This window comes from Nicotiana tomentosiformis, chromosome 2, assembly GCF_000390325.3.
Source record: "Nicotiana tomentosiformis chromosome 2, ASM39032v3, whole genome shotgun sequence".
Lineage (NCBI taxonomy): Eukaryota > Viridiplantae > Streptophyta > Magnoliopsida > Solanales > Solanaceae > Nicotiana > Nicotiana tomentosiformis.
The window spans coordinates 171617210-171642407 of NC_090813.1; the positions used below are offsets into that span (position 1 = coordinate 171617210).

The 25198-nt window shown below is 40.7% G+C and overlaps 1 protein-coding gene across 1 annotated transcript; it reads right to left on the reverse strand.

Moving 5' to 3' along the window:
- Window positions 1-20909: 20909 nt before the first annotated feature.
- Window positions 20910-23252, reverse strand: LOC138906083 (uncharacterized). The gene is made up of 3 exons (XM_070194605.1): window positions 22485-23252; window positions 21987-22148; window positions 20910-21017 (listed from the first exon to the last, which is right to left on the reverse strand). The coding sequence occupies exons 1-3, from the start codon at window positions 23250-23252 to the stop codon at window positions 20910-20912; spliced, it is 1038 nt and encodes a 345-aa protein (XP_070050706.1).
- Between the last annotated feature and the right edge of the window lie 1946 nt (window positions 23253-25198).

The window sequence follows — 25198 nt, forward strand, 5'->3', positions numbered from 1 at the left end:
CCGCGTTCACTTTTTCGCAGTCCGCGATGGGAATTCTGCGGCCGCGTCCACTTTTACGCGGTCCGCGATGCCCTGTTTTGAGAAGCATTGTTGTTCATTTTATCTGTACTGCTTTAAGACATGATTGAACCCCAATTCTAATTATCTTTCATTAATTATGTGTTGCAGAAAATGGTATGATCTCATGGAGGAGCAGACAAATCAAAAGGGAGGGCAGAATCCTCCCGAGGCCGGGGCAAAGGAAAGCAGGCTTTGCCCTTAGCAGCTCAAAGAATCATAAGCAAAGAAAACCCTCACTAGACCTCCTGCCGATTCATCAGACATAAGTGAATATCTCCCATCCCCGGAGATTCTGAGGGGTAATCCACACAACCTCAACAAGAGGCGCAATCACAACCCTTTCGCCTAATCGATGAAGCTACCTCCTCTTCTGGGTCGTCTGATGGCTCAGAGGGAGGTAGTGAGGCATCAGAACCATCTTCCCCACCTGCTGCAACTCTGGCCTCAATAGCTGCTCCTATTAATGTAGATGAGGATGACGAGGTCCCGGATGATAGGAGAGGGGGTGATACCAATGTGGGTGGTATTGCTAGATCAAGGAAGCCCGAGGTATGGGCGGATAGATTCGTGAGTGAGAAAGCATACCTCGAATTCCGGGAATGGTGGCCCCAAAGGTCGCTCACCCTTGAGCGACAGTTTATAGATAGAGATCTCCTTCCCCATAATCTAAATGTCAAGAGATAGTTTGAGGAGAGAAAAGGGTGGAAGTACTTCACCAGCAGGGTTCCGGATGCAAATGAGTACCTTATCAAGGAGTTCTACGCAAATGTTGGGCTCATCAAAAAGGGCACCACTGTGACAAAGGTACGGAACTTGAAGATACGGTTTGATGGCTCCACCTTGAACACATATGCCGGTTTTGAAGATGTGGAAGTTGTACAGTATTTGGAGAAGATGGCCCAAGATGAAGCAGCCCGGCCTTGGCTAGCGTAAGTAATAGCCATCCAAGGGAAAACACCGGCCTGGCTCGCAGCTGGAGTCCCAATCGCCAGAAACACCCTCAGCTTTGAAGCCAAAGGGTGGTGCACATTTGTATACAGCCAGCTTTATCCTAGCCACCATGATAGTGTCATCCTACTCTCTCGGGCGATCCTAATAGCTTCCATCATTGCGGGGTATCTAATCAATATGGGGAACCTCATGTCCCACCACATCTCCAAAGCAACCGAAAAAGGAGAAAGTTCCTACCCCTACCCCAACTTCATCACTATGTATCTCGAGGACCAAAGGGTATAGGGGAGGTACTATGACACGAAGGTGAAGCCGAAGAAACCTTTCTCCTGGTATAGCCTCCAAGGACCGGACAACCCTAAAGCAAAGGGTAAAGCCACTATCTCCACTGGCCAGTCTGAAGAGCCAAGGGTAGTGGCCACCGGGTCAAAGCCATCCACAGTAGCGGGACCTTCAGCTGCTATGTCTCCTCCTTCATCCGGGCCATCCATCACTCTGCCACTATTTGTGCCCTCATCGTCTACTTACCCCCAGACTGCACTGCGCCAGCACAGCTTCAGGTACCTGAGGATTCATTGAAGGAGCTTTTGGACAACCAGAAGAAGCCCCTGGACAACTAAAAGAAGATCCTGGAGACTTTAGATCCTTATGGCAAGGTGATCAAGGATCTGAGCAAGCAGGTAAAGAAGATGAGAAAAACTCAGGACTCAAAGGAGTCAGTGGAGAAGCTGAAGAAGGAGGTAGAGAAGTTCACTTCTGCTGGAGATATCTCACTTGACTTGCTTATAGAGGAGACTGCCCCAGCAACACAGGTAGCAGAGCATGAGGCAGACAGAGCTCCAGTTAGAGGATTTGTGGTCCCCCAGTCAGAGGATTTGGAGATCCAGTTAGAGGACCCGGAGGGAGCTGATGATCCTATGCAGTCCGAGGACCCCACTCATATGCCTGACCCCATGCAGACAGAGACCACATAGGGAGTTTTCTTTACTCTCTAACCTTTCCCTGATCTTATTTTGATATTAGCATTGAGGACAATTCTATCTTTTATTTGGGGGATGGTCAATTTTGATTTGGTTATGATTTGATGACATTGGTATGTAATAATTATGATACTATTTTTCTTTACCTTCATTTATCGTTAGTTTCACTTTCATTATTTTTCACTTTTGGTATGTATATAACTTTACCATTCGATGTATATATTCATCTCCATTTTGTATATATTCGTTTCACTCCATTATTGTACATATTTATTTTACTTTCTGTAGTTTACTTCATAACTTCTTTCGTATTTTTCCTTAATAGATTAGCTTCTTATTTCCTTTAGTAGCTTATTTTTTTAGTTTTTAGCTTCTTTTTACATTCTGCGTGATCAATAAGACTTTGGTTTTCTTAATGCCACGGTTCTTTCCAAAGGTGGATGTTGTGTGAACCGGGTGGCTCTTCCCAACGATGGATGGCGTGACAACCTTCTTAAGGGATCGAGTCCGTTTTCTTTTTGTTTTGGTGTATATAGTAGTAGTAATGAATAAAATTGTCTCAAGTAGGCTTCACTTGGTACCAACACATTTACCTTCGACTCGTGGTTAGAGACAAGTTGATTGGCAAAGATTGGCTCTAATTGTGACCTTTAGACTCTTGCGTTGGCTAAAACAATCATCGAGTGGTTTTCTTGAGCCATTTGTGATTTTCAATCTTTGCTAGGGTTGTTGTGGGACCTCGACTCTATTCTCTTTAACAATCCAGCAGCTTGAGAGGTAAGGTATTGAATTGCAAGTCCAAGTCCCATGCCAATAAGTCTAGAACTTACCCTGAATGTTTGTCTCGGCGAAATTCTAAGTGTAGCTCGACTTGAGAAATGATTGTAGGCTCTCCTTGGTCCAAGTTGAACTTTGAAATCTTTTGTAGCCTACCAATATGATATCCCTAGTCAAATCCTATGAGACTAAGCCATTTTCATTCAATAGCCACATTACAAGCCTTTATCCATTCTATAATGACCCTCTCTTGGCACCTAATCTTTCCTTAGCATTCATGATGAACAATTGGCAAAAGCATATGTTTGGGGGAGAGACGAGTAATTTGAAAGTGATAAAAGGTTCAAAGAAGAAAAAAATAATTGGTGAAAAGGAAAGGCAAAGAAAAGGAAGAAAAGCCAAAAAGAAATACGTCAAAAAGAAAGAGAAGGTTGAAGGGATTCAAAGAACATAATGATGAAAGGCAAGGAATGAGGAGAAAAAGAGAAAAATGATTGTCATGAGTAAGAAAGAGTGATGGTTTGTCTCTCTAGTTCCCCTAAGGAAAAATAAAAATGACTCAAAGAGTCAAGAAAGTATGAGCCGAAATGAGAAAATGGAGTGCTTAAGGAAAGATGAAACCATCATAGTTCGTTATGTCCTGCCTTGATCCAAAAGCCTTCATTACATCCCTGCTAAAGCCCTATATGATTTCAAGTTGAGTGAGCTTACATTAGTGGTGATTTACATAAGGGGCAAGCTTATGGTATTTAGAGTCGGACGTATGGCATTCTTTTCAGAGTGATGAGTGCACTTCTTCACAATCCTTGTTTTGAGTGTTACATTCTAAAAGGCGAGATTTGCTTATGGAGAGTAGAGGAGGAGGAGTTTGGGATCCACAATGACCTACGTGAGAAAGCGAGCTTCCTTGAAGAATTGAGTCAACTCTTGATGCTCTAGTATCACATTAGAACTATGGAACTCAAAAGGGCATAACACGACGTTGTTGATAATTCATTTGTGTTGAGGGTAATTGTTAGTCCCAATTGATGCTTGATGAAGTCACCTTAATCCAGCTGAAATATACTTTTCTTTTTCTTGTGGAGGTGGGAATTACCTTATTTTCTTGAGGACAAGCAAAAGCTTAAGTTTGGGGGAGTTGATAAGTAGGTATTTTAGCCTATTAATTGCTCTCTTTTACTTGTGTTTTGGGAAAAATATGCGTAAAGGTATTCCTGGAAACTAACTTAATATGCTTGCTTGCAGGGATTGTTCAAAATGAGCAAAAAGAGCCATAATCAACTCATAAAAGAGTCAAAACCTGAACAAAAACCAAGACTGGGCCAAGAGGTGTGGAACGCGGACAACGACAAAAAAGTGCGGCTGCGAAAGTATCAACACAGACGTGACCATTATTTCGCGATCCGCGATATGAAGAATCAGAGAGATGGTTTTTTTGGCATAAACATGAACGCGGACCGCGACAAGTACCAGCATAGCCGTGATGGGAATTCTGCGGACCGTGGTTTCTAAGGTTCAGAGAATGCATAATTCAATCAAAAATGAGAAGGGCAGCCCACATCAAAGTTACGCGGACGCAGTGAAAATTATTCGGTCCGTGAAACAAGGTTCAACTCAGGTCCAGATGTGAAGAAACGCGGACCGCGATCAGAATTACGCGGCCGCGAAAGCAAGTGTGCGATCGTGGTCATAATTACGCGGCCGAGAAACTTCCACAGGGGTATATTTGTCCGGAAATTTTAGCTTAGTATAAATAGATCTTTTTGTCAATTTTAGGGTATGTTATGTTTTTGCTGAGTACGTGAGACAGCTAGGTTTTCCTTTTTGGGAAATTTTGTACAAGATTTACTTTATAACATTAGATTTTCATCTTTTAATTTAGTATTATGGATTATATCTTCTCTTTATCTTTGATTTCTGCTATTATTATGAGTAGCTAGACCCATAGCTAGGGTTGTGACTCAACCGTAGTGTGGGTATTTAATGTGTCTTGAATTTTAGGGCTTGAATGTTTATGGGTTAGTGATATTTAGCCCTGTTCTTGCTAGAATTATAGAATTAGTGGTTGCAAATACTGATTCATGCCTTTATGATTTGGTCTCTTCTTGAGAAAGAGGGATTAAGTCTGGGAAAATTTGGCTAACAAGGAATTGGGGTGAACTCAAAAAATTGATAGCCCCAATTAAAGGGTTAAACCTAGAGATAGTAATACCCGACTTGAGCTAATATCACATGACTTGCATGAATACTCAGTTGGACTTGAAAAGCCAAACTGGAAAAAATCACTCAAACTATCAAGAGATATAGAGTGAGTACTTGGGTGTGATGGCTATATTACGATCCCAAATTAATCAAGCTTGCCCTGGATTCTTACTACCCGTTAGATGTCCACCTAGGCGAAAGTCACTGCCCTAGTCCTTTTAAACACTTGAAAACCAACATCAAAAATATTGCACTTAGCTTTAATCTTAGCATACTATAGAAATAGAAATATAAGCAAAATCAGCACCATCATGTTTGGAAGTGCAATTAGGAACAACACACGCATCTAAATTTAGATAAATACCTAATTCCAAATCAATTAACTCCCTGTGGAAATAGATCCCGACCTTGTTGGGTAAAACTGCATCGACCATTCTCGCTACTCAATAGTGGTGTAGGTTTGGAATCGATCAGGGCCCTGTCGTGATTGCAAAGGGTACCCCTAGGGAGATTTATTTATGATATTCTTTTTGGGATTTTTGACTCATTCTCTCATTATTTGAACCTAGACTTTGAGAGTACAATTTCCTTAGGGATCTTCATACAAGGCTTTGGGTAACTGATTTCTACTCATTTATGGTATTATTTCAAAAAATTAAATAAATTATTAGTATCCATAATATGAAATTTTGAGATGAAATTTGGGGTTTTTGCCTACACCTTAAGAGAGTATATTTGAGGATTTGATTATCGATTTGGACTCGATTTTGGAATCTAATCATATGTTTCGACTCGGCATGTGATGGGTCATGGGTTTTGGTATTGGTTCTGGGGTTCAGGCACACAATCTCGGGTTGACTTTTGTTGATTTTTGGGATTTTTTTCAAAGATAAAAGCTTTATGGATTGGGATAGCATTCTTTTGCATTGTTGACTGTCTTTGTTAATGATTGGCTAGGATTTGCATGATTGTAGGGCTAGAGCAAGATTTCTACGAAATTTGTGGTTGAAGGCTAGCTCGGATAAGGTAGGTATCTTGCCTCTTCTTTTTGAGGTAATAACCTTTAGGATATGACTTTGTTTGCCTAATTGAAATGTGTGAGAAGCGACATATATGCGGGATGATAAGCATATATACGGGTGCTATGTATGATTCATGACCGGAGTAGTCTTTAGGTTGTACTTTGTATTTATTTGGATACCATGCTTCTTAGTATCATGCTTTACATGTTTGTATGACTATGTAAATTCCATGAGTCATGCTAGAGATCATGTGTAGGTGTTGATTCCATGTTTGAGCATGATATTTATTATTGTATGGCGTATCCGCCTGAGCTAAGCTGTAATTGTACACTTCACACATGCATATACCTTAGAATGCTATATTTCTCAATCCATAAGTATCTGATTTGATATCCGTCATTCATATACATATATTCTTGTATATGCTTTATGTATGATGGACTGGATTGACAAAACGTGACTGGTCCATGCGGGTTGAGTTATTATGGCATATGTGTTATCCGTGTGGTTGTTATGATTATGGCATGTGATTTGTCCGTGCGGTTATGGCACATGAGTTGTCTGTACAACTTATGGATAATGATCCATCCCCCTAGGGTCACCCTCTCATTTTTCTCTCTTGATGGTGTATACGCAGGTTGATAAGTGGTGATTTTACCACTTGTTCTAGTCCCTCTTGATTTAGTTTTTGTATCCTTTAGTTAAATATGAGGTTATTTATGGTGTGCATTGCTATATTTTCAGGTGCAATGAGTCATGAAGAGAATTGAAATCAATTGAAGTGGAATTGAGCAAAAAAAAACTGAATAAGTGAAAATAAATCCAGTGAAATCGCATTTGTGCAATAATGATCACATATGCGGACGCGCATAGAAAGTGTTTGTATCTGCTGAAGGAGAGCTATTAGAGTGAAATCGCATCTGCAAATGATGCACTGCATCTATGGTATCGCTTATGTGCCCGAACTCCGCATTTGTGGAGTCGCTTCTGCGGTGAAATGGCCGCTTCTGTGGTGAAATGGCCGCTTCTGCGGAGTAGCCAGTATTCCACAAGACTCGCATCTGCGAATAGAATTTCGCATATGTGGAGCCGCACCTGTGATGATTCTTCTGCAGGTGCGGTCAACGGGCTTCAGTTTTAGACAGACTTGGGATTTCACATTTTATTGATCCCAAACCCTCAAATACACGACCTAGCTCATTTTGTAAGATATCTCTGGCGAATTGTACAAGCTTTGGGGCTATGGTTTTTTACACCACACTTGGGAGTTGAAGATTTGAAGACTTTGGATGAGAAATTTTTAACCTTTTACTCATTTCTTCAATTCCTTGATTTGTATTGAATATCTAACTGTGTAGCATTTATTCCAACACTTGCATCTTGTTTATAGAAATATTTATTATTAAACTTTGGATTAAATCTCTTGGTGTGCTTATATATTGAATGATTTTTATTAATTATGAAGCCAGTTATTATTTCTTTAATTATTCTTGTTCTTTAATGTTTCCAAAGGGATTAGCTAACTCTATGACTCACCCATTAACTATGGTTTAGACTTGGAAAAGGAAAAGTCGGGGTTGGGAAAGATTATTAACAATATCTTGAGGCGCTAACCCTCACTTTGTGGATTCTACCTATGGATAGGATTGAACTACTTGCAGCCACATTTGGGTGCACTTAACCCTCTTAATTGTTTTAAGAGTAATTCAATTAGGAAGTCTTGCTAGTCTTCGGAAGAAGATAATACAGAATTATTATCCGAGGCTAATTAACATAAACTCGATCATATTTGTAAAATTATGAAATACATTGGATCGTTACTTGAGTGTAATTCCCTGTGTATCCATACTTCTAGTCATTGATCATTTTACTCGCTTTTTAGGTTAGTTTATATTTCGCATTTAGATATAGTATTTTCTCAAAACCTTTATTAGTGTTTGGCTTAGCATAATGAGTGAAAATTCTCTTACTTGCCTAATTGCCTACATATTATTCTCTGTGGGATTCGACCCCGATTCATAGTTGAGTAAATTATATTGCATGCGACCATGCCCTCTTACTCTTTGAGGAGTGGATTTGGACGTCATCACAGGTTGTGAGAAACTGACGGGTTTCTGGTTGATGTGGATTACGGGAAAACTGATCAATGGTTGGACTTTCATCTCTTCTCTATTTGCAAACTCCTTAGATGTATACATGATTTTCACTTCATATCTTCTCTATCTACTAGCTCCAGAATGTATACATGCCTTTTATACATATATTCTCTATATGGTTCTTTACTTGATGAAATGATTCACCGTACATATCTTCTCTATATATTGATCTATATGTAACTTGACTTGACATTTCATGCATATCTTCTCTATATGAAACGGTTGATGTATTATTTGATATTGTCACGATCCAGAATCCCAACCTGTCGTGATGGTGCCTAACACATTACTAGACAAGCCGACAATCATATAATAACTTGCATATGCATCAAAACATGATTTAGTAAGCTTCACAACGGAAAATCTCATAAATATCCGAAAAAACAACTGTAACTTTACTACAACCATCCCAAAATCCTGGTGTCACTAAGTCCTTGAGCTACTAAGTGTAAACATAGTCTGAAAACTCTAGTACAAATGTCTTAGAACATAGAATAGAAATGAAAGAAAGGAGAGTCAAGGTCTGCAGGCATCATAGCAGCTACCTCAAAGTCTCCGAGCATGTACTAGCACCACTCTAGCAATCACCGCGTCCAGATGTACCTGGATCTGCACACGAAGTGCAGAGTGTAGTATGAGTACAACCAACGCAATGTACTCAATAAGTAACAACCTTGGGCTAAAAGCAGTGACGAGCTCAGAAGGATACAGTCATAACCAAAATAATTACAACATAGATATAACAAAGAGAATGACAGTAATAGCTCAGAGAAACTTCCATATTAATCTCATTCACGATACAAATATTTAGGCATGCTTTCACGTTCAACAATTTAAGCCAAACACTGATAAAATATGTCAAGTACAACTAACATGAGGAATGTTACATCTCTATGCCTACATGTCAAAAATGCATGTCAAATGTAATGTGTCACGGTGATAACCCCAGGTACTCACACTCTCAGAGTACTCAATCTGTCTATCTCAAATTCCCACTCATCACACACAATCACTCGGTATTGTACGGGCGCTTGGAATCAATGCCCCTCACCAAATCATGTGTATATAAATCACCATGCATGCACTCATTGTTGGTATGTCGACTCCGGAGGGGAGGATCTTGCCCAAGTGCTAATATAAAGCTTATACGGCCTGCTGCGGCGAGCAGCCCAAAACACAATAATAAATAAGCCAATAAGGCATGCTGTGTCGCGCAACCTGATCCTCAATAATACTCACAAATCCGGCTCTCAGGCCCAACCCAGTCATCAATCTCTCTAGTCTCACAGGCTCGCAAGTCTCATATCACTCAGCCCATACAATGATAACATGATGTAACAGTGAATCACAACAGAGAGTAAGATATGATATGCAAATGAATAAACATGACTGAGTGCATAATTGCAGTTAAGCAAACAGCTCCATAGTAGAAATAACCTCAGTGGGTATCAACAGAATAAACACATAGCCTAAACATGATTTCTAACATGAATCACAGCTCAATTACTCTAACACGTAGGAATTACACGGATAAAACAAGACTGGATATCAACACAGTACAAAATCCACCCAGATTATGATTACCACGGTGCACGCCCACACGCACGTCACCTAGCATGTGCGTCACCTCAAACCAACCCACATAACATATTTTTCAGGGAGTTATACCCTCAGTTCCAAGTGTAGAAGTGTTACTTACCTCATACTGCACAACTCAATGCTCCAACAAACCCGTGCTTCGCGAATCGACCTCCGAATGACTCGGATCTAGTCACAAACAACTTAACATAATCAATACAAGCTATAGGAATCGAATTTATACGCTAAAGCTAAGTTCTTTAACTAAATTCAAAAAGTCAACCCAAAACGTCAACCCCGAGCCCACGCCTAGCAACCCGGCTAAATTCACAAAATCCGAAAACCCATTCAATAACGAGTCCAACCATACCAAAATCATTCAATTCTAACCACAAATCGACCCTCAAATCCCCAACCCTTACTCTCCAATACCTAGTCCAAAATTCCCCATATTTAACCTCAAAAACACATAATCTAGGTGAAATAATCAATGGGTATTCAATAGTAATGAACAAAAGTGATCGAAAGTTGCTTACCTATTGAAATATAGTGAAATCCCTCTCAAATATCACCACAAGCCTAGCTTCCAAAGTCCAAACTTGAGAGACATCTCCAAACCCTTTTGCGGAAATTCCTTTGAGTCTACGAAATTTCATTAACCTTCCCGGCCAGCCGCTTCTGAAGCCAAATCCCACTTCTGCGGGTCCGCTCCTGCAGGATCGCACCTACGGAGCACTCTCCGCTTCTGCGATAATAGCCTCCCATCAAAATTCTTCTTCTGTGACCACCTACCCGCATCTGCAATATTACACCCCATATTTTCGTACGTGAAAGTCCGCCATAAATAAATTGATGAAAGATCAGAAATGAGATTTTACGTCCCGCATTTTCGTACGTTAAAGTTTCGTCATAAGTTAATCGACGTAAGTTCGGGAATGATATTATTTTGAGATTATAAGTATTATGCTATTTCAAACAAGTGATAAGCAAATTCGTGAAGGTGAGAGGGTAAGCAAATCGAAAAAATGAGTTTTGTCAAAAATTGACATTTTGGAATAAAATACGGTCCGAGCTATAATACCCGGTATTTATGGACTGGTACCATACAAGGTACCACATGACCATGATAGTAAGGTATATAAAGTGTGTTAAAAGTGAGTAGTATTTTAAGTAATTTGAGATAATTCTTAATTGTGTGGATAATTGGGTAATTATGGATTTTTAAGTGGGAGATTAACTTGTAAATTGAATTTTGTGAATAATTATTTGGTGGTTAATCTTAGCACATCACCAACGTGGCAGCAAGGAGTCGAATTGTTAAGATCAAACAATGACTCCTTGGCTTAGATTGCTAGGTGGCACACTTAGGGAATTAAGTGGGGCCCACAATCACCTTAATAAAAGGCCTTCCTAATCCATTTAATTGAGATGCTTATGACTACAAGAAACGGATTTCCTTCAGCAAAACACATACAAAGCTCTAACTCATTTTTGAATCTCTACATGTCAAAGAGTGCTTCAGCAAACTCGTACAAAGCGTTAGCAACATAATTTGCTACAAAATTCATACAAGGCTACTTAGCAACGTGAGAATTGCAATTCTAAGGAAGCCCGGTATAATTTTTCTCAAGAATATCATACGGATTGTTTCCTACTCAGATCTTGTCGTTACATGTTTTCGCAAAAGATATGTGTTAGAGGAATTGTCAAAGGAATCGGTTCAGGTATGTAAAGGCTATCCCTTCTTTCTTTTTGGCATGATTCATACGATACAAATGAAACGAGTAAACGCATAATTTTCATAAATGAATCTATTCATAGAAGTACTAGGGGTGTCTATATTCTTGATTCCCCATATAAATTATTATTATATCTTTTGTTCATGGGTCTCAGAAAAATACGTATTTGATAAAGTTTATCTGAAAGGCATATTGATTTTATGATATTCCGAAAAATCTTATTAACGTATTTCTTATGCATTTCATGCATTTATATATGTACATTGACCCATGACCAGATGACGTTATATACACGTATATTATATGTATATGGGATATGGAAAAAGGTTATGACGTTATATACGCACCACCACCTGATCAGCTGGTATACATTGATGATTTGCCCACAGTGGATGAGATGATATGATGGGATGCCCTCAGAGGATTGATGATGTTATGAACGCATATACCTATGTATGGTATGACATTTATACGCATATGCATGACATTAAATATGAAATGATTCACATAGCTATTCAGACATACATGTTGAGTCTTTTACTCCATGTTTCTCTCATGTCTATTATTTACGAATTTTTATTCCTTCCATACTCGGTAAATTAATTGTACTGACGTCCCTTTTTCCCAGAGACGCTGCGTTTCTTGCCCGCAGGTCCCGATAGACAGGTCGAGAGTCCTCCAAGTAGGCTATCAACTCAGCGGAAGATGTTGGTGCACTCCATTTGCTCTGGAGTTGCTTATTTGGTCAATATGATTTGGACGTGTATTGATTAGTATGGCGAGGCCCTATCCCGACCTTTATGGTACTTAGAGTTGTTCTGTCCTAGGGAGTCTATAAGTCGTGTCTAGTAGAGTCTTGTTTATGGGTGTGTTGCGCACCACACTTATAAGCAGGTGTCTATAGGGCATTTAGCATATTCACTCTTTCTTCTTACTCTAGATCGTGTGGTAGAGCTCAGTTGTAAGAATGCAATTTCCTAAACTCCATCTTATTCATAATACGATAATGCCTACATCTAGAAAGATGTTTGGTAAGGGATTGAATGCGGTTGTGGAAGAGTTGAGTCTGAGGAACTCAATTTTGCATCATGCTTATGGTAAGTAAATGTAAGGTCTCCAGCAGATCATGTGTGAACTAAGACGTGTGAGCTTTTTGATAAGGATTCCTAAGGCAAGAATATTTATCCACTCATATGGTAAAAAGGAATAAGAGAATTAGAAGGTACAAGTTTCAATAAGTAAAATAAGCAAGGTGAAGAAGGGTACGAGATACCAGTTAGTGAAGATGATCATTATCTATAATTCAGGAAGAGAGATATAAGCATTTTGAGTTACCTTTAATAATAATAGAGGTATGTACAATTGGCCACACCCATCTCAGTTATGCCCTATGAGAGATAACAGACATGGCTTAAGAGAAGGACGAGATATCAGGATCCGACTGGGGTTAGAGTAGCCCAAAATGATGGATTGATTGTTTGCGTTAGTTGACATTTCCGAAGGATATTGCAAATATGGCAATAGATCTCCTTGTGAGACACCCAGATGGTGCATTCTAAAGTAGTACAGCTAGATATGAGTACTACAAAGATAGGCACTGGAAGCCTGGAAGGGATAAATATTATCTTAGTGTGACTCCCGTCCCTAGTAGAGAGAGAATAATAGGTAACCCGAAGAGCTATTGGATGGAGCAAGGGGAGCTAAAAGCAAAAGAATGTCTTGTTTATATTTTTAGAATAAAGTGATAGACATAAATGTTAGCGGGAAATAAGAAGAGAGTTAATGAAGCATTATGAGTAAGATGTGATACATAAATGACAACGGTATATCAAAAAGATGGCAGTATTACAGAGTCTATAGTCAAGTGAAGGAAAAGACGAGAGGTGACAGGCCTTGAGACAACAAAAGAGTATAGGCCATAAAAGTCATATCCTCATTTAGAGAAATAAGTTCGTGACTCCAACGCGACTACCAGAAGGAAAAGTTAGACCCCAGAGTAACATAAATCAGTATGGACTGGTAAACAAGATAAACTAAACATGAATTAGGGACTGAGTGATTTGATAATAGTCGGCATCATGGGAGATTCAGAGATTGCATTCCGGAAATAATAGAATGGACGACAGAAGAATAACCCTTAAAGGTCATTCAGGAAGACGCTTCCCTAAAGCAAGCAATGTGAGCAAAGTTAAGCGTAAGGGACTGTGTGTGCCAGTTACACTAAGTATCTCCCTCGTGAGTAAGGAGTTTTGTTATCTTTGGTACAGAAACCGCAAGGCGGGTAAGGGTCATCGATGATGTGAAAACACGCCAAAGATGAAGAGGTAAAACATCTATATATAGATCGGCGTTGCACTAAATCTTAGTACTCCCCTAAAGGGGGGAATATGGAGTGATGTGGCATTAAGTCAGAATTAAGTGGTTCTGGTAACTATGGAATGGTAAAGAAAAAATGCGATAAACATGAGAAAGGAATGAGATTATACTTATTCAAATCCTATAGATATGCAACGATTCCAGAACATTATGCAAACATGACGTCAAGGAGAGAAAGTATGGGTTCCTTCCCAAGATGTTATTATTAGATAAGGAGCCAGTGCGAGATGTAAGTTAAGACAAAGGAAATAACCCAAGAAAGATTACGCGGAATAATGATATGAGAATGGTCCAACGATTAGTAAGCAGTTGATTCAGGAAGAGCCTAGTTATGGCTAGCCAAGAGGCTACAGACAAATCAGCACATCGTGCAAGATAAACATAGAAAACCCCAACATAGTGAATCTAGTCTCGCAAATAATGATTTCGTGATCACTTGAGAAATATTCAGATAGGAGTTGGGGTAGTTAAAGGTATCGTATGAGTATTACGGAAATAAAAGAGAGTACCACTAGGAAGATAGTCAAAAATATCAGCTCAGGAGAAACCCTACAAGCACAAGGGCATGGAAGTAAGTAACTACGAATAATTATAGGCGAGGAAGGACATCAAAAATTCCGTCGAGTATATGATGTAATAAGCTCGCAGCTTTACAAGAGTCAGAGGATCCTCCCTAAATACTATAATGAAAGACTAGCTAAGAAAATAAGGAAGAAGGCTTCAACCTAAACATAGTAACTTGAAGAAGAAATGGTCTTGTAACAATAGTCTCACAACAACATTGTATGCACTCCATAAGAAAGTGGCACCTACCGTGGCTAATGAACGGGAAGAAAAAAAAATCAAAAGGTGATATTAAAGATCATATGGGTTGTGTGGAATTCCAATATGTGTGGGCACTAAGATAAGCCATGTATTCATGCAACAAGTGGCAGAATGACCAGGAAAAGTAATTTCTTACGTTTAAAGAAAGTTGAGAAGAAACGAAAGGAATTATTCGATCGATGATCCAGAGTTAGTTACGTTATGAATGCACTCAAGATTTTGAAGTATAATCCATGCAGCATATATGTTGACAATCATACAGCCGTAGAAGACTCCGGTATAAGTTAAAAGAAAGAATTGAGTCCAGGTCATAGACAAAGGATTAAATTATTAAAAGATTGTATCATGGATATTCCATAGCGCCCATGAAAGACTAAAGTAATAGCTAATACCAGAAGCCGCATATCAGAATATAGCTTAAGCCTACATAAAGGTTGATCAAAGGAAAGAGGAAACTAAAGAGTTACATTAACTAAGTAAATCAGGAGTCTGATTATTGGACCCAAAAAATCATAGACCTCGTGATTGAGAATATTGCAGAATCACCCTTAATATCAGAGGTACAAGAGATATAGTACAATAGTCATAGTCTATAACGGCCCTACGATAGAGCCAGTTAGTAAAGTACCAGCCTCATAAGAAGTCAGTATGAAGCTCCCATCGGATTGTGTATGCACCAAAGGTGCAAGTATTATAAAAGAGCTTCAAGTTGTGGATGTGAATTATACCTATGTGGAAGGGAGGTCATGAAAGCGATAGAAGATGTGATGCGAGATTTTAAGGTAAGTAAGGTAAAGGTGAACAACGTACGAGATACTCAAATGCAAAAGGTTGCGAATAATCCATATTGCAGATAGAAGGTTAGAAGCACTGGGATTCAGTATCCAGGAATGGTAGCGACGTCGTCAGTGGCATATCTTCCAGCCTATGGTTTCTAGGTATCGGGAGGCCTAGTCAAGAGAGTAAAGAAGAGTTAGAGATGATGTGATGTCTCGCTTGATGTCCCAGAGTAACATAAGAAAATCTATGGTGCAAGCAAGTTGAAGGAGGATTTCAAGTAGTATAAATAGATATGTGTAGGTCGCAAGCTAAAGTATAGTGGAGCGACAAGGTTTTAGGAAGACATGAGTAAGGATAAGAAAGGGCGAGTGAGAAGGTGACGAGAGTGAATAAGTCCTCAAGATTAAGCCCAGGAAAACAAGAGAGCTAATGGTTTCTCTAAGTTATCGAAAGCTCTGTATATGTTTACAAAGTGAGACCTAGATATTGGCTAAAAGCCGGAGGAAAAAGGAGAGAAGAGTCACATAGGCGCACTTACAAGGTCAGAGTCGTACAAGCTGCATGACAGAAGGTAGAAACAGTTACGAGATTGGAAGGATTCCGACCATAAGTCATGGTGTGAGAAAGAGGCCTAGAGGGGGGAATGCCCTGGCCTTTGGATTTATTCACAGAACAGTTGCCTAGATGGCAAGGAGAGTACTAAAGTATTCGCAAGAGCTATAAGTTATGATAATGATAAGTGCATCAGTCAACATTCGAGGATGAATGTTCCAAAGGGGGGAATGATGTTACACCCCATATTTTCGTACGTGAAAGCACCATAAATAAATTAATGAAAGCTCGGAAATGAGATTTTACGTCCCGCATTTTCGTACGTTAAAGTTTCGTCGTAAGTTAATCGACATAAGTTCGGGAATGATATTATTTTGAGATTATAAGTATTATCCTATTTCAAACAAGTGATAAGTAAATTCGTGAAGGTGATAGGGTAAGCAAATCGAAAAAAATGAGTTTTGTCGAAAATTGACATTTTGGAATAAAATACGGTCCGAACTATAATACCCGATATTTATGGACTGGTACCATACAAGGTACCACATGACCATGATAGTAAGGTATATAAAGTGTGTTAAAAGTGAGTAGTATTTTAAGTAATTTGAGATAATTCTTAATTATGTGAATAATTGGGTAATTATGGATTTTTATGTGGGAGATTAACTTGTAAATTGAATTTTGTGGATAATTATTTGGTGGTTAAGCTTAGCACATCACCAACGTGGCAGCAAGAAGTCAAATTGTTAAGATCAAACAATGACTCCTTGGCTTAGATTTCTAGGTGGCACACTTAGGGAATCAAGTGGGGCCCACAACCACATTAATAAAAGGCCTTCCTAATCCATTTAATTGAGATGCTTATGACTACAAGAAACGGATCTCCTTCAGCAAAACTCATACAAAGCTCTAATTCATTTTTGAATCTCTACATGTCAAAGAGTGCTTCAGCGAACTCGTACAAAGCATTAGCAACATAATTTGCTACAAAATTCATACAAGGCTACTTAGCAACATGAGAATTGTGATTCTAAGGAAGCCCAGTATAACTTTTCTCAAGAATATCATACGGACTTTTCCCTACTCCGATCTTGCCGTTACATATTTTCGCAAAAGACATGTATTAGAGGGATTGTCAAAGGAATCGGTTCAGGTATGTGAAGGCTATCCCTTCTTTCTTTTTGGCATGATCCATACGATACAAACGAAACGAGTAAATGCACAATTTTTTCTAAATGACTCTATTCATAGAAATACTAGGGGTGTCTATATTCTTGATTCCCCATGTGAATTATTATTATATCTTCTGTTAATGGGTCTCAGAAAAATACGTATTTGATAATGTTTATCTGAAAGGCATATTGATTTTATGATATTTCAAGAAATCTTATTAACGTATTTTTTATGCATTTCATGCATTTATACATGTACATTGACCCATGACCAGATGACATTATATACGCATAGATTATATGTATATGGGATATGGAAAAAGGTTATGGTGTTATATACGCACCACCACCTGATCAGCTGGTATACATTGATGATTTGCCCACAGTGGCCGAGATGATATGATGGGATGCCCTCAGAGGCTTGATGATGTTATGAACGCATATACCTATGCATGGTATGACATTAATACGCATATGCATGACATTAAATATTAAATGATTCACAGAGTTATTCAGACATACATGTTAAGTCTTTTACTCCATGTTTCTCTCATGTCTATTATTTACTGATTTTCAATCCTTACATACTTGGTACATTATTTGTACTGACATCTGTTTTATCTGGTGACGCTGTGTTTCATGCATGCAGGTCCTGATAGATAGGTCGAGAGTCCTCCAAGTAGGCTATCAGCTCAGCGGAAGATGTTGGTGCGCTCCATTTACTCCGGAGTTGCTTATTTGGTCAATATGATTTGGATGTGAATTGATTAGTATGGCCGGGTCCTGTCCCGATCTTTATGGTACTTATATACTCTTCGAGGCTTATAGACATGTCATGTAGGTGGAAGATTGTATGGACTTGTCGGCCTATGTTCAGTATACGAATGATCATTTTGGTCTTATACCGTATGTCATATGTATAAGTTTGTATTACATGTTGGGTCGTCATATGATGAATATTCCCACATATTTTATTCTACTTATCTCACGACAGCCTCTCCGGATCATTTTTCAATGATAGTATGATACGAAAGATACGTTACATTTGTACTCGGTTGAGCAAGGTATCGGGTGCCCATCGCGGCCCATCGGTTTAGGTCGTGACATGCGAGCTCGCATGTGTGGAAACAACCTCGCACCTACGACCACTGCCCCGCCTTGCCCAATTTTGCATTTGCGCCTTCATGGCCGCTTCTGCGGCTCTGCACCTGCCTCCAAATCCTCGCAGGTGCGATTGCACTAGATCTATTACCATAAGAAATTGCATAAGTCCAATTCTCACTCCGATTTCAATCCGAATCAAACCCGAGGACCCCGAGACCCCATTCAAACGTACCAACACATCCTATTACATCATACGAACTTAGTCGAAGCCTCAAATCACATTAAACAACATCAAAAATACGAATCGCACCCCAATTCAAGCCTATTGAAACTAATGGATTTCCAACTTCTAAAACCGATGCCGAAATACATCAAACCAATATTGATTGACCTCAAATTTTGCACACAAGTCATAAATGATACAACGGACCTACTCAAACTTCTGGAACCAAAATCTGAGCCTGGTAACAACAAAGTCAACTCTCGATCAAACTTCTCAACCTTCCAAACTTTTAACTTTTCAACTTTCACCAATTCAAGCCAAAATGACTTACGAACCTCCAAGTCAATATCCGGACATACCCATAAGTCCAAAATCACCATATAAAGATATCGGACCATCAAAACTCCATTCCGAAGTCATTTACACATAAGTCAACATCGGTCAACTCTTTTAACTTAAGCTTCCAACCTTGGGACTAAGTGTCCCAATTCATTCTGAAACATCCCTGAAATCAAACCAACCACCCCGCCAAGTCACACAACCACAAATGAACATAGAGTAAGCAATAAATGGGGGAACGGTGCTATAATACTCAAAATGAGCGGCCGAGTCATTACATTCTCCCCCTTTTAAACAAACATCCGTCCTCGAACGGGTCTAGAATCATACCTGGAGTCTCAAATAGGTGTGGATAGCTTCTCCGCATATCCTGCTCAGTCTACCATATAAAATCCTTGACTGAATGGCCTCTCCACTGAACTTTCAGTGAAGCTATATTCTTTGATCTCATATTTTGAACCTGCCGATCCAAAATAGCCACCGGTTCCACATCATAAGTCAAATCCCCATCTAAATTAATCGTGCTGAAATCCAAAACATCAGACGGATCACCATAATACTTCTGGAGCATGAAAACTTGAAAAACTGGGTGAACACCCGATAGACTAGGTGGCAATGCAAGCTTGTAGGCCACCTCCCAAATCCTCTCAAGCACCTCAAAAGGGCCAATATACCGAGGGCTCAACTTGCCCTTCTTCCCGAACCTCATCACGCCCTTCATGGATGATACTCTGAGCAATACCTTCTCTCCCACCATATATGCAACATCACGAACCTTACGATCGGCGTAACTCTTTTATCTAGACTATGTCGTGTGAAGCCGATCCTAAATCAACTTGACCTTTTCGTAGGCATCCTAAACAAGATCTGTGCCCAACAACCTAGCCTCCCCCGGCTCAAACCAACCAACTGGATATCGACACCGCCTCCTATATAAGGCATCATAAGGATCCATCTGAATACTCGATTGGTAGTTGTTGTTGTAGGCAAACTCAGCAAGCGGTAGAAAGTGATCCCAAGAACCCCCAAAATCCATAACACAAGCGCGCAGCATATTCTCCAATATCTTAATGGTGCGCTCGGATTGTCTGTCCATCTAGTGGTGGAATGCTATACTCAACTCAACCCATGTGCCTAACTCTCGATGCACTGCCCTCTAAAACTGCGATGTGAACTGCGTGCCCCGATCAAAATAATGGACACCGGCACACCGTGAAGATGAACAATCTCGCAGATATAGATCTCAGCCAACCGCTATGAAGAATAGGTAGTCACCACCGGAATGAAATGTGCAGACTTAGTCAACCAGTCCACAATCACCCAAATAGCATCAAATTTCTTCAAAGTCCGTGGGAGCCCATCAACGAAGTCCATAGTAACACGCTCCCATTACCACTCAAGAATCTCAAGTCTCTGAAGCAAACTGCCCCGCCTCTGATGCTCATTCTTCACCTGCTAACAGTTCAAGCACCGAGTTACAAAGTCCACTATGTCTTTCTTCATTCTCCTCCACCAATAGTGCTGCCTCAAGTCCTGATACTTCTTCGCAGCACCCGGATAAATAAAATACCGTGAACTGTAGGCCTACTCAAGAATCAACTCACGTAACCCATCCACATTGGGTATACAAATTTGACCCTACATCTGCAACACCCCATCATCCCCAATTAAAACTTCCTTGACATCATAGCGAACAAGCAAATGGGGGTCGCCATACTGACGCTCTCTAATGCGCTCATATATATATAACTGAGAAACCACGCAAGCTAGAACCTGACTAGGCTCTGAAACATCTAACCTCACGAACTGATTGGCCAAGGCCTAAACATTTGATGCAAGCGGTCTCTCACTATCTGGAATATATGCAAGGCTACCCATACACACTACCTTTCTAACCAAGGCATCGGCCACCATATTGGCCTTCCCATGATGATACAAAATGGTAATATCATAATCTTTTAACATCTCCAACCATCTCCTCTACCTCAAATTAAGATCCTTTTGCTTAAAAAAGTGTTGTAGACTCCGATGATTTGTAAATACCTCACAAGTCACACCGTAGAGATACTGCCTCTAAATCTTCAATGCATGAACAATGGCTTCCAACTCTAAATCATGAACGAAATAGTTCTTCTCATGGGTCTTCAAATGGCTTAAAGCATAAGCAATCGTCATACCCTCCTGTATCAAGACACACCCAATACCAATCTGAGAAGCATCACAATACAATGTATATGAAGTCGATGTTGAGGGCAAAACTTAAACTAGAGTTATGGTCAAGGCAGTCTTGAGCTTCTGAAAGCTCTCCTCACACTCATCCGACCACCTTAATGGAGCACCCTTTCGGGTCAATCTAGTCAAAGGTACAGCAATGGACAAGAAACCCTTCACAAATTGGTGATAATATCCGGCCAAGTCAAGAAAACTCCGAATCTCAGTAGCTGAAGACGGTCTAGGCTAACTCTAAACTACCTCATCTTCTTCGGATCTACCTTGATACCCTCATGGACACCACGTGCCCCAAGAACGCCTCAGAGTCGAGCCAGAACTCACACTTGGAGAATTTAGCATAAAGTTTATTCTCCCTTAACGTCTGTAGTACCATCCTCAGATGTTGTGCATGCTCCTCCTGGCTACGTGAGTACACTAGTATATCATCAATGGATACTATGACAAAAGAATAAAGATATGGCTAGAATACACTATTTATCAGATGCATAAATGATGTTGGGGAATTGGTCAGCCCAAAAGACATCACAATGAACTCGTAGTGGCCATAGCAGGCCTTGAATTTGTCTTTAAAATATCAGAATCCCGAATTTTCAACTGCTGATACCCGAACCTCAAATCAATCTTAGAGAACACTCTCGTACCATGTAGCTGGTCAAATAAATCTTCAATGAGCGGCAGTGGGTACTTGTTCTTAATTGTAACTTTTTTTAACTGCATATAATCAATGCAAATCCGCATAGTACCATCTTTCTTCTTCACAAACAGAACCAGTACACCCCAAGGCAACACACTAGTGCCATACAATACGGAGGAATAGAAATGGGATGAGTTCCCGGCACCAAGTCAATACCAAAATCAATATCCCTATCGGGTGGCATGCCCGGAAGGTCTGCAGGAAACACAACCGGAAAGTCTCACTACTGGAACGGAACCAATAGTAGGAGTATCAACACCAACATCCCTCACAAAGTCCAAATATGCCAAACATCCCTTCCTAACCATCTGTTGGACCTTCAGATATGAAATCACTCTACTGGAAACATAGTCCAGAGAACCTCTCCACTCAATCCTACGCAATCCCTGCATCGCCAACATCACAGTCTTAGCGTGAAAAGCTAGAATAGCATGACATGGTGACAACCAATCCATGACTAGAATCATATTAAAATCAACCATACTAAGCAGTAAAAGATCAGCTCTCATCTCCAATCCCCACTAGTCACCATACAAGACCGATACACATGGTCCACAATAATAGAATCACCCACCGGCATAGATATATAAACAGTCATAACTAATGAATTGTGGGGCATATTCAAATAACGAGAAAAATACGATGATAAATATGAATAAGTGGAATCAGGGTCAAATAATATGGAAGCATCCTTGTGACAGTGAAATAATACATGTGATCACTGTGTCTGAAGCAACATGCTCTGGCCTGGCCCTGGCAGGGAAAGCATAGCATCGAGCCTGACTGCCACCTGATCGATCTTCCCCTCTAGGGCAACCTCGAGCTATCTGAGTCCCATCCCGACCTAGCTGAGCGGTTGGTGAAGTAACTGGTGCAGAAATCATAGCCTGGCCCTTCTGTTGAATTCGACCTCCCAAAAGACTAGGACAATACCTCCTCACATTCCCCAACTCTTCACACTCGAAGCAACCTCGATCCGATAATGGCGTCGGGGACTGAATTGGACCTTGAGAACAAAAATAACCACTAGAAGAACATGGCATAGACGAACCCTGAACTGACGGAGCATGGGATAAACTCGGAGCTGGGAGGGCACTAAAAGATGACTGGCCAGGACGTGCACTATATGAACCATGGCTAGATGATGCACTACGATGAACCGGACTAGCCATTTGAGTGGGCCTATAAGGACGAACCCTGATGTGGTAGGACTGTCCTCCAGATGAGGCACTACTAAAACCACCTGAACCACGAGGCCTCTTGGCCCCCCTCTCCTCATGATCCTGACTGCGAACCAACTCTAGGCGTCTAAAAATATCAACCACCATGTCAAATCTCGCACCCCTCGCAATCTCCCGAGTCATGATGAAATGTAATCCATAGGTGATGCCATCAATGAACCTCCTAATACTCTCCCTCTCAGTGGGAACCCACCATATCGCATCACGAGCCAACTCTGAAAATCTCATCTCATACTGAGTCACTGACATACCCTTCTAGCATAGCTGCTCAAACTGCCTAGGCAACTCCTCTCTGCGAGTCTGTGGAACAAACTTCTCTAAGAAGAGAACTGAGAACTCATGCCACGTAAGTGGTGCAGCACCAGCTGGTCTGCTAAACTCATAGGCCTCCCACCATCTGAAGGTTGCCCCAGTCAGCTAAAAAGTAGTAGATGAAACTTTATAGATCTCAAAAATACCCGTTATGCGAAGGATCCACTAACAACTATCTATAAAATCCTGAGCATCCTCTAACTCGGCCCCGCTGAACTTAGGAAGTTTAAGCCTTCCAAACATATCTAGTCTCTTCTACTCCTCAGCACTAATAGGTGGGCCAACCTGGGCCCGAGCAGCTGTAACCGGCTGGGCTGGTAGTACCCCCGGTGTCTGGAGTCTCTGAGCTACCTGCTCTGGAATACGAGCGGCGGGAGTCTGAGTACCTCCCTCGGCCTGAGAAGTGGTTGGTGCAGCCGGAACCGAAATCGCCTGAGCAAGGCTCGTGCATACAGTCAATATCTGGGCCAAAGCCTCCTGAAGGCCTGGGATCACAACCGGCACAGCTGGTGCCTGAGATGGTCCCACCGGCTCGACCACATCTAGTACCTACTCCTAAGCTGGAGCAACTGGTGGCTCTACATGTGCTGCTCTATATACAGTACGAGCTACACCTCGGCCTCTATCGCTGCCCCGGCCTCTTGCGACCCTAACTGGTGGTATTAGTGGTCCTCCGCCTGATCCGATAGCATGTGTTCTCACCATCTCTGAGAGAATAGAAGTTTAGTTTCTAGAATCAACAAATCTGCATGACAAAAGTACAAGAAAGTGAAGTTTCCTAAAGGTATTGTAGCCTCTCGAAGATAAGTACACACGTCTCCGAACAGCTCCGTATGACTCTACTAAATCTGATCATGACTCGTGAGACCTAAATAACCTAGGGCTCTGATACAAACTTATCACGAAACGTACCAATTCCTAATTCAAAATTCACCAAATTTTATCTCAAAAATTTATAATCTGGGTGGAAAAATCAATGGGTATTCAATATAAATGAACAAAAGTGATCAAAAGTTGCTTACCTCTTGAAATATAGTGAAATCCCTCTCAAAATGTGCCACAAGCCGAGCTTCCAAAGTCCAAAAATGAGAGAAATCTCCAAACCCTCCACTATATCATTATGTCTAGCTTTCCCGCTTCTGCGGGCTCACCAGCCACATCTGCAGCTCCGCTTATGCGGAAATTCCTTCGCTTCTGTAAAATTTCATTAACCTTCCCGACCAGCCGCTTCTACGGCCAAATCCCGCTTCTGCAGTCCAAGGTCCTCTCCTGCGGGATCACACCTGTGGAGCACTCTCTGCTTCTGCGACAACAGCATCCCCGTCCAAAATCTCCTTGTGCGACCACCAACCCGCATTTGCGAGCTCGTAGGTGCGGAAACAACCTCGCACCTAAGACTACTACCTAGCCTTGCCTAATTACGCATTTGCGCCTTCCTGGCCGCTTCTACAGCTCTGTACCTCGGGCCAAATCCTTGCAGGTGCGGTTACACCAGATCTGTTGCCATCAAAAATTGCATAGGTCCAATTCTCACTCCGATTTCAATCCGAATCAAACCCAAGGCCCCCGGGACCCCATCCAAACAACCAACACAACCTAATACATCATACGAACTTAGTCGAAGCCTCAAATCACATCAAAACATGAATCGCACCCCAATTCAAGCCTATTAAAACTAATAGATTTCCAACTTCTAAAATTAATGCCGAAACCTATCAAACCAATTTTGATTGACCTCAAATTTTGCACATAAATCATAAATGATACAAAGACCTACCCCAACTTCTGAAACCAAAATCCAATCTCGGTATCAATAAAGTCAACTCTCGGTCAAACTTCTAAACCTTCAATTTTCCAACTTTCGCCAATTCAAGCCAAAACGA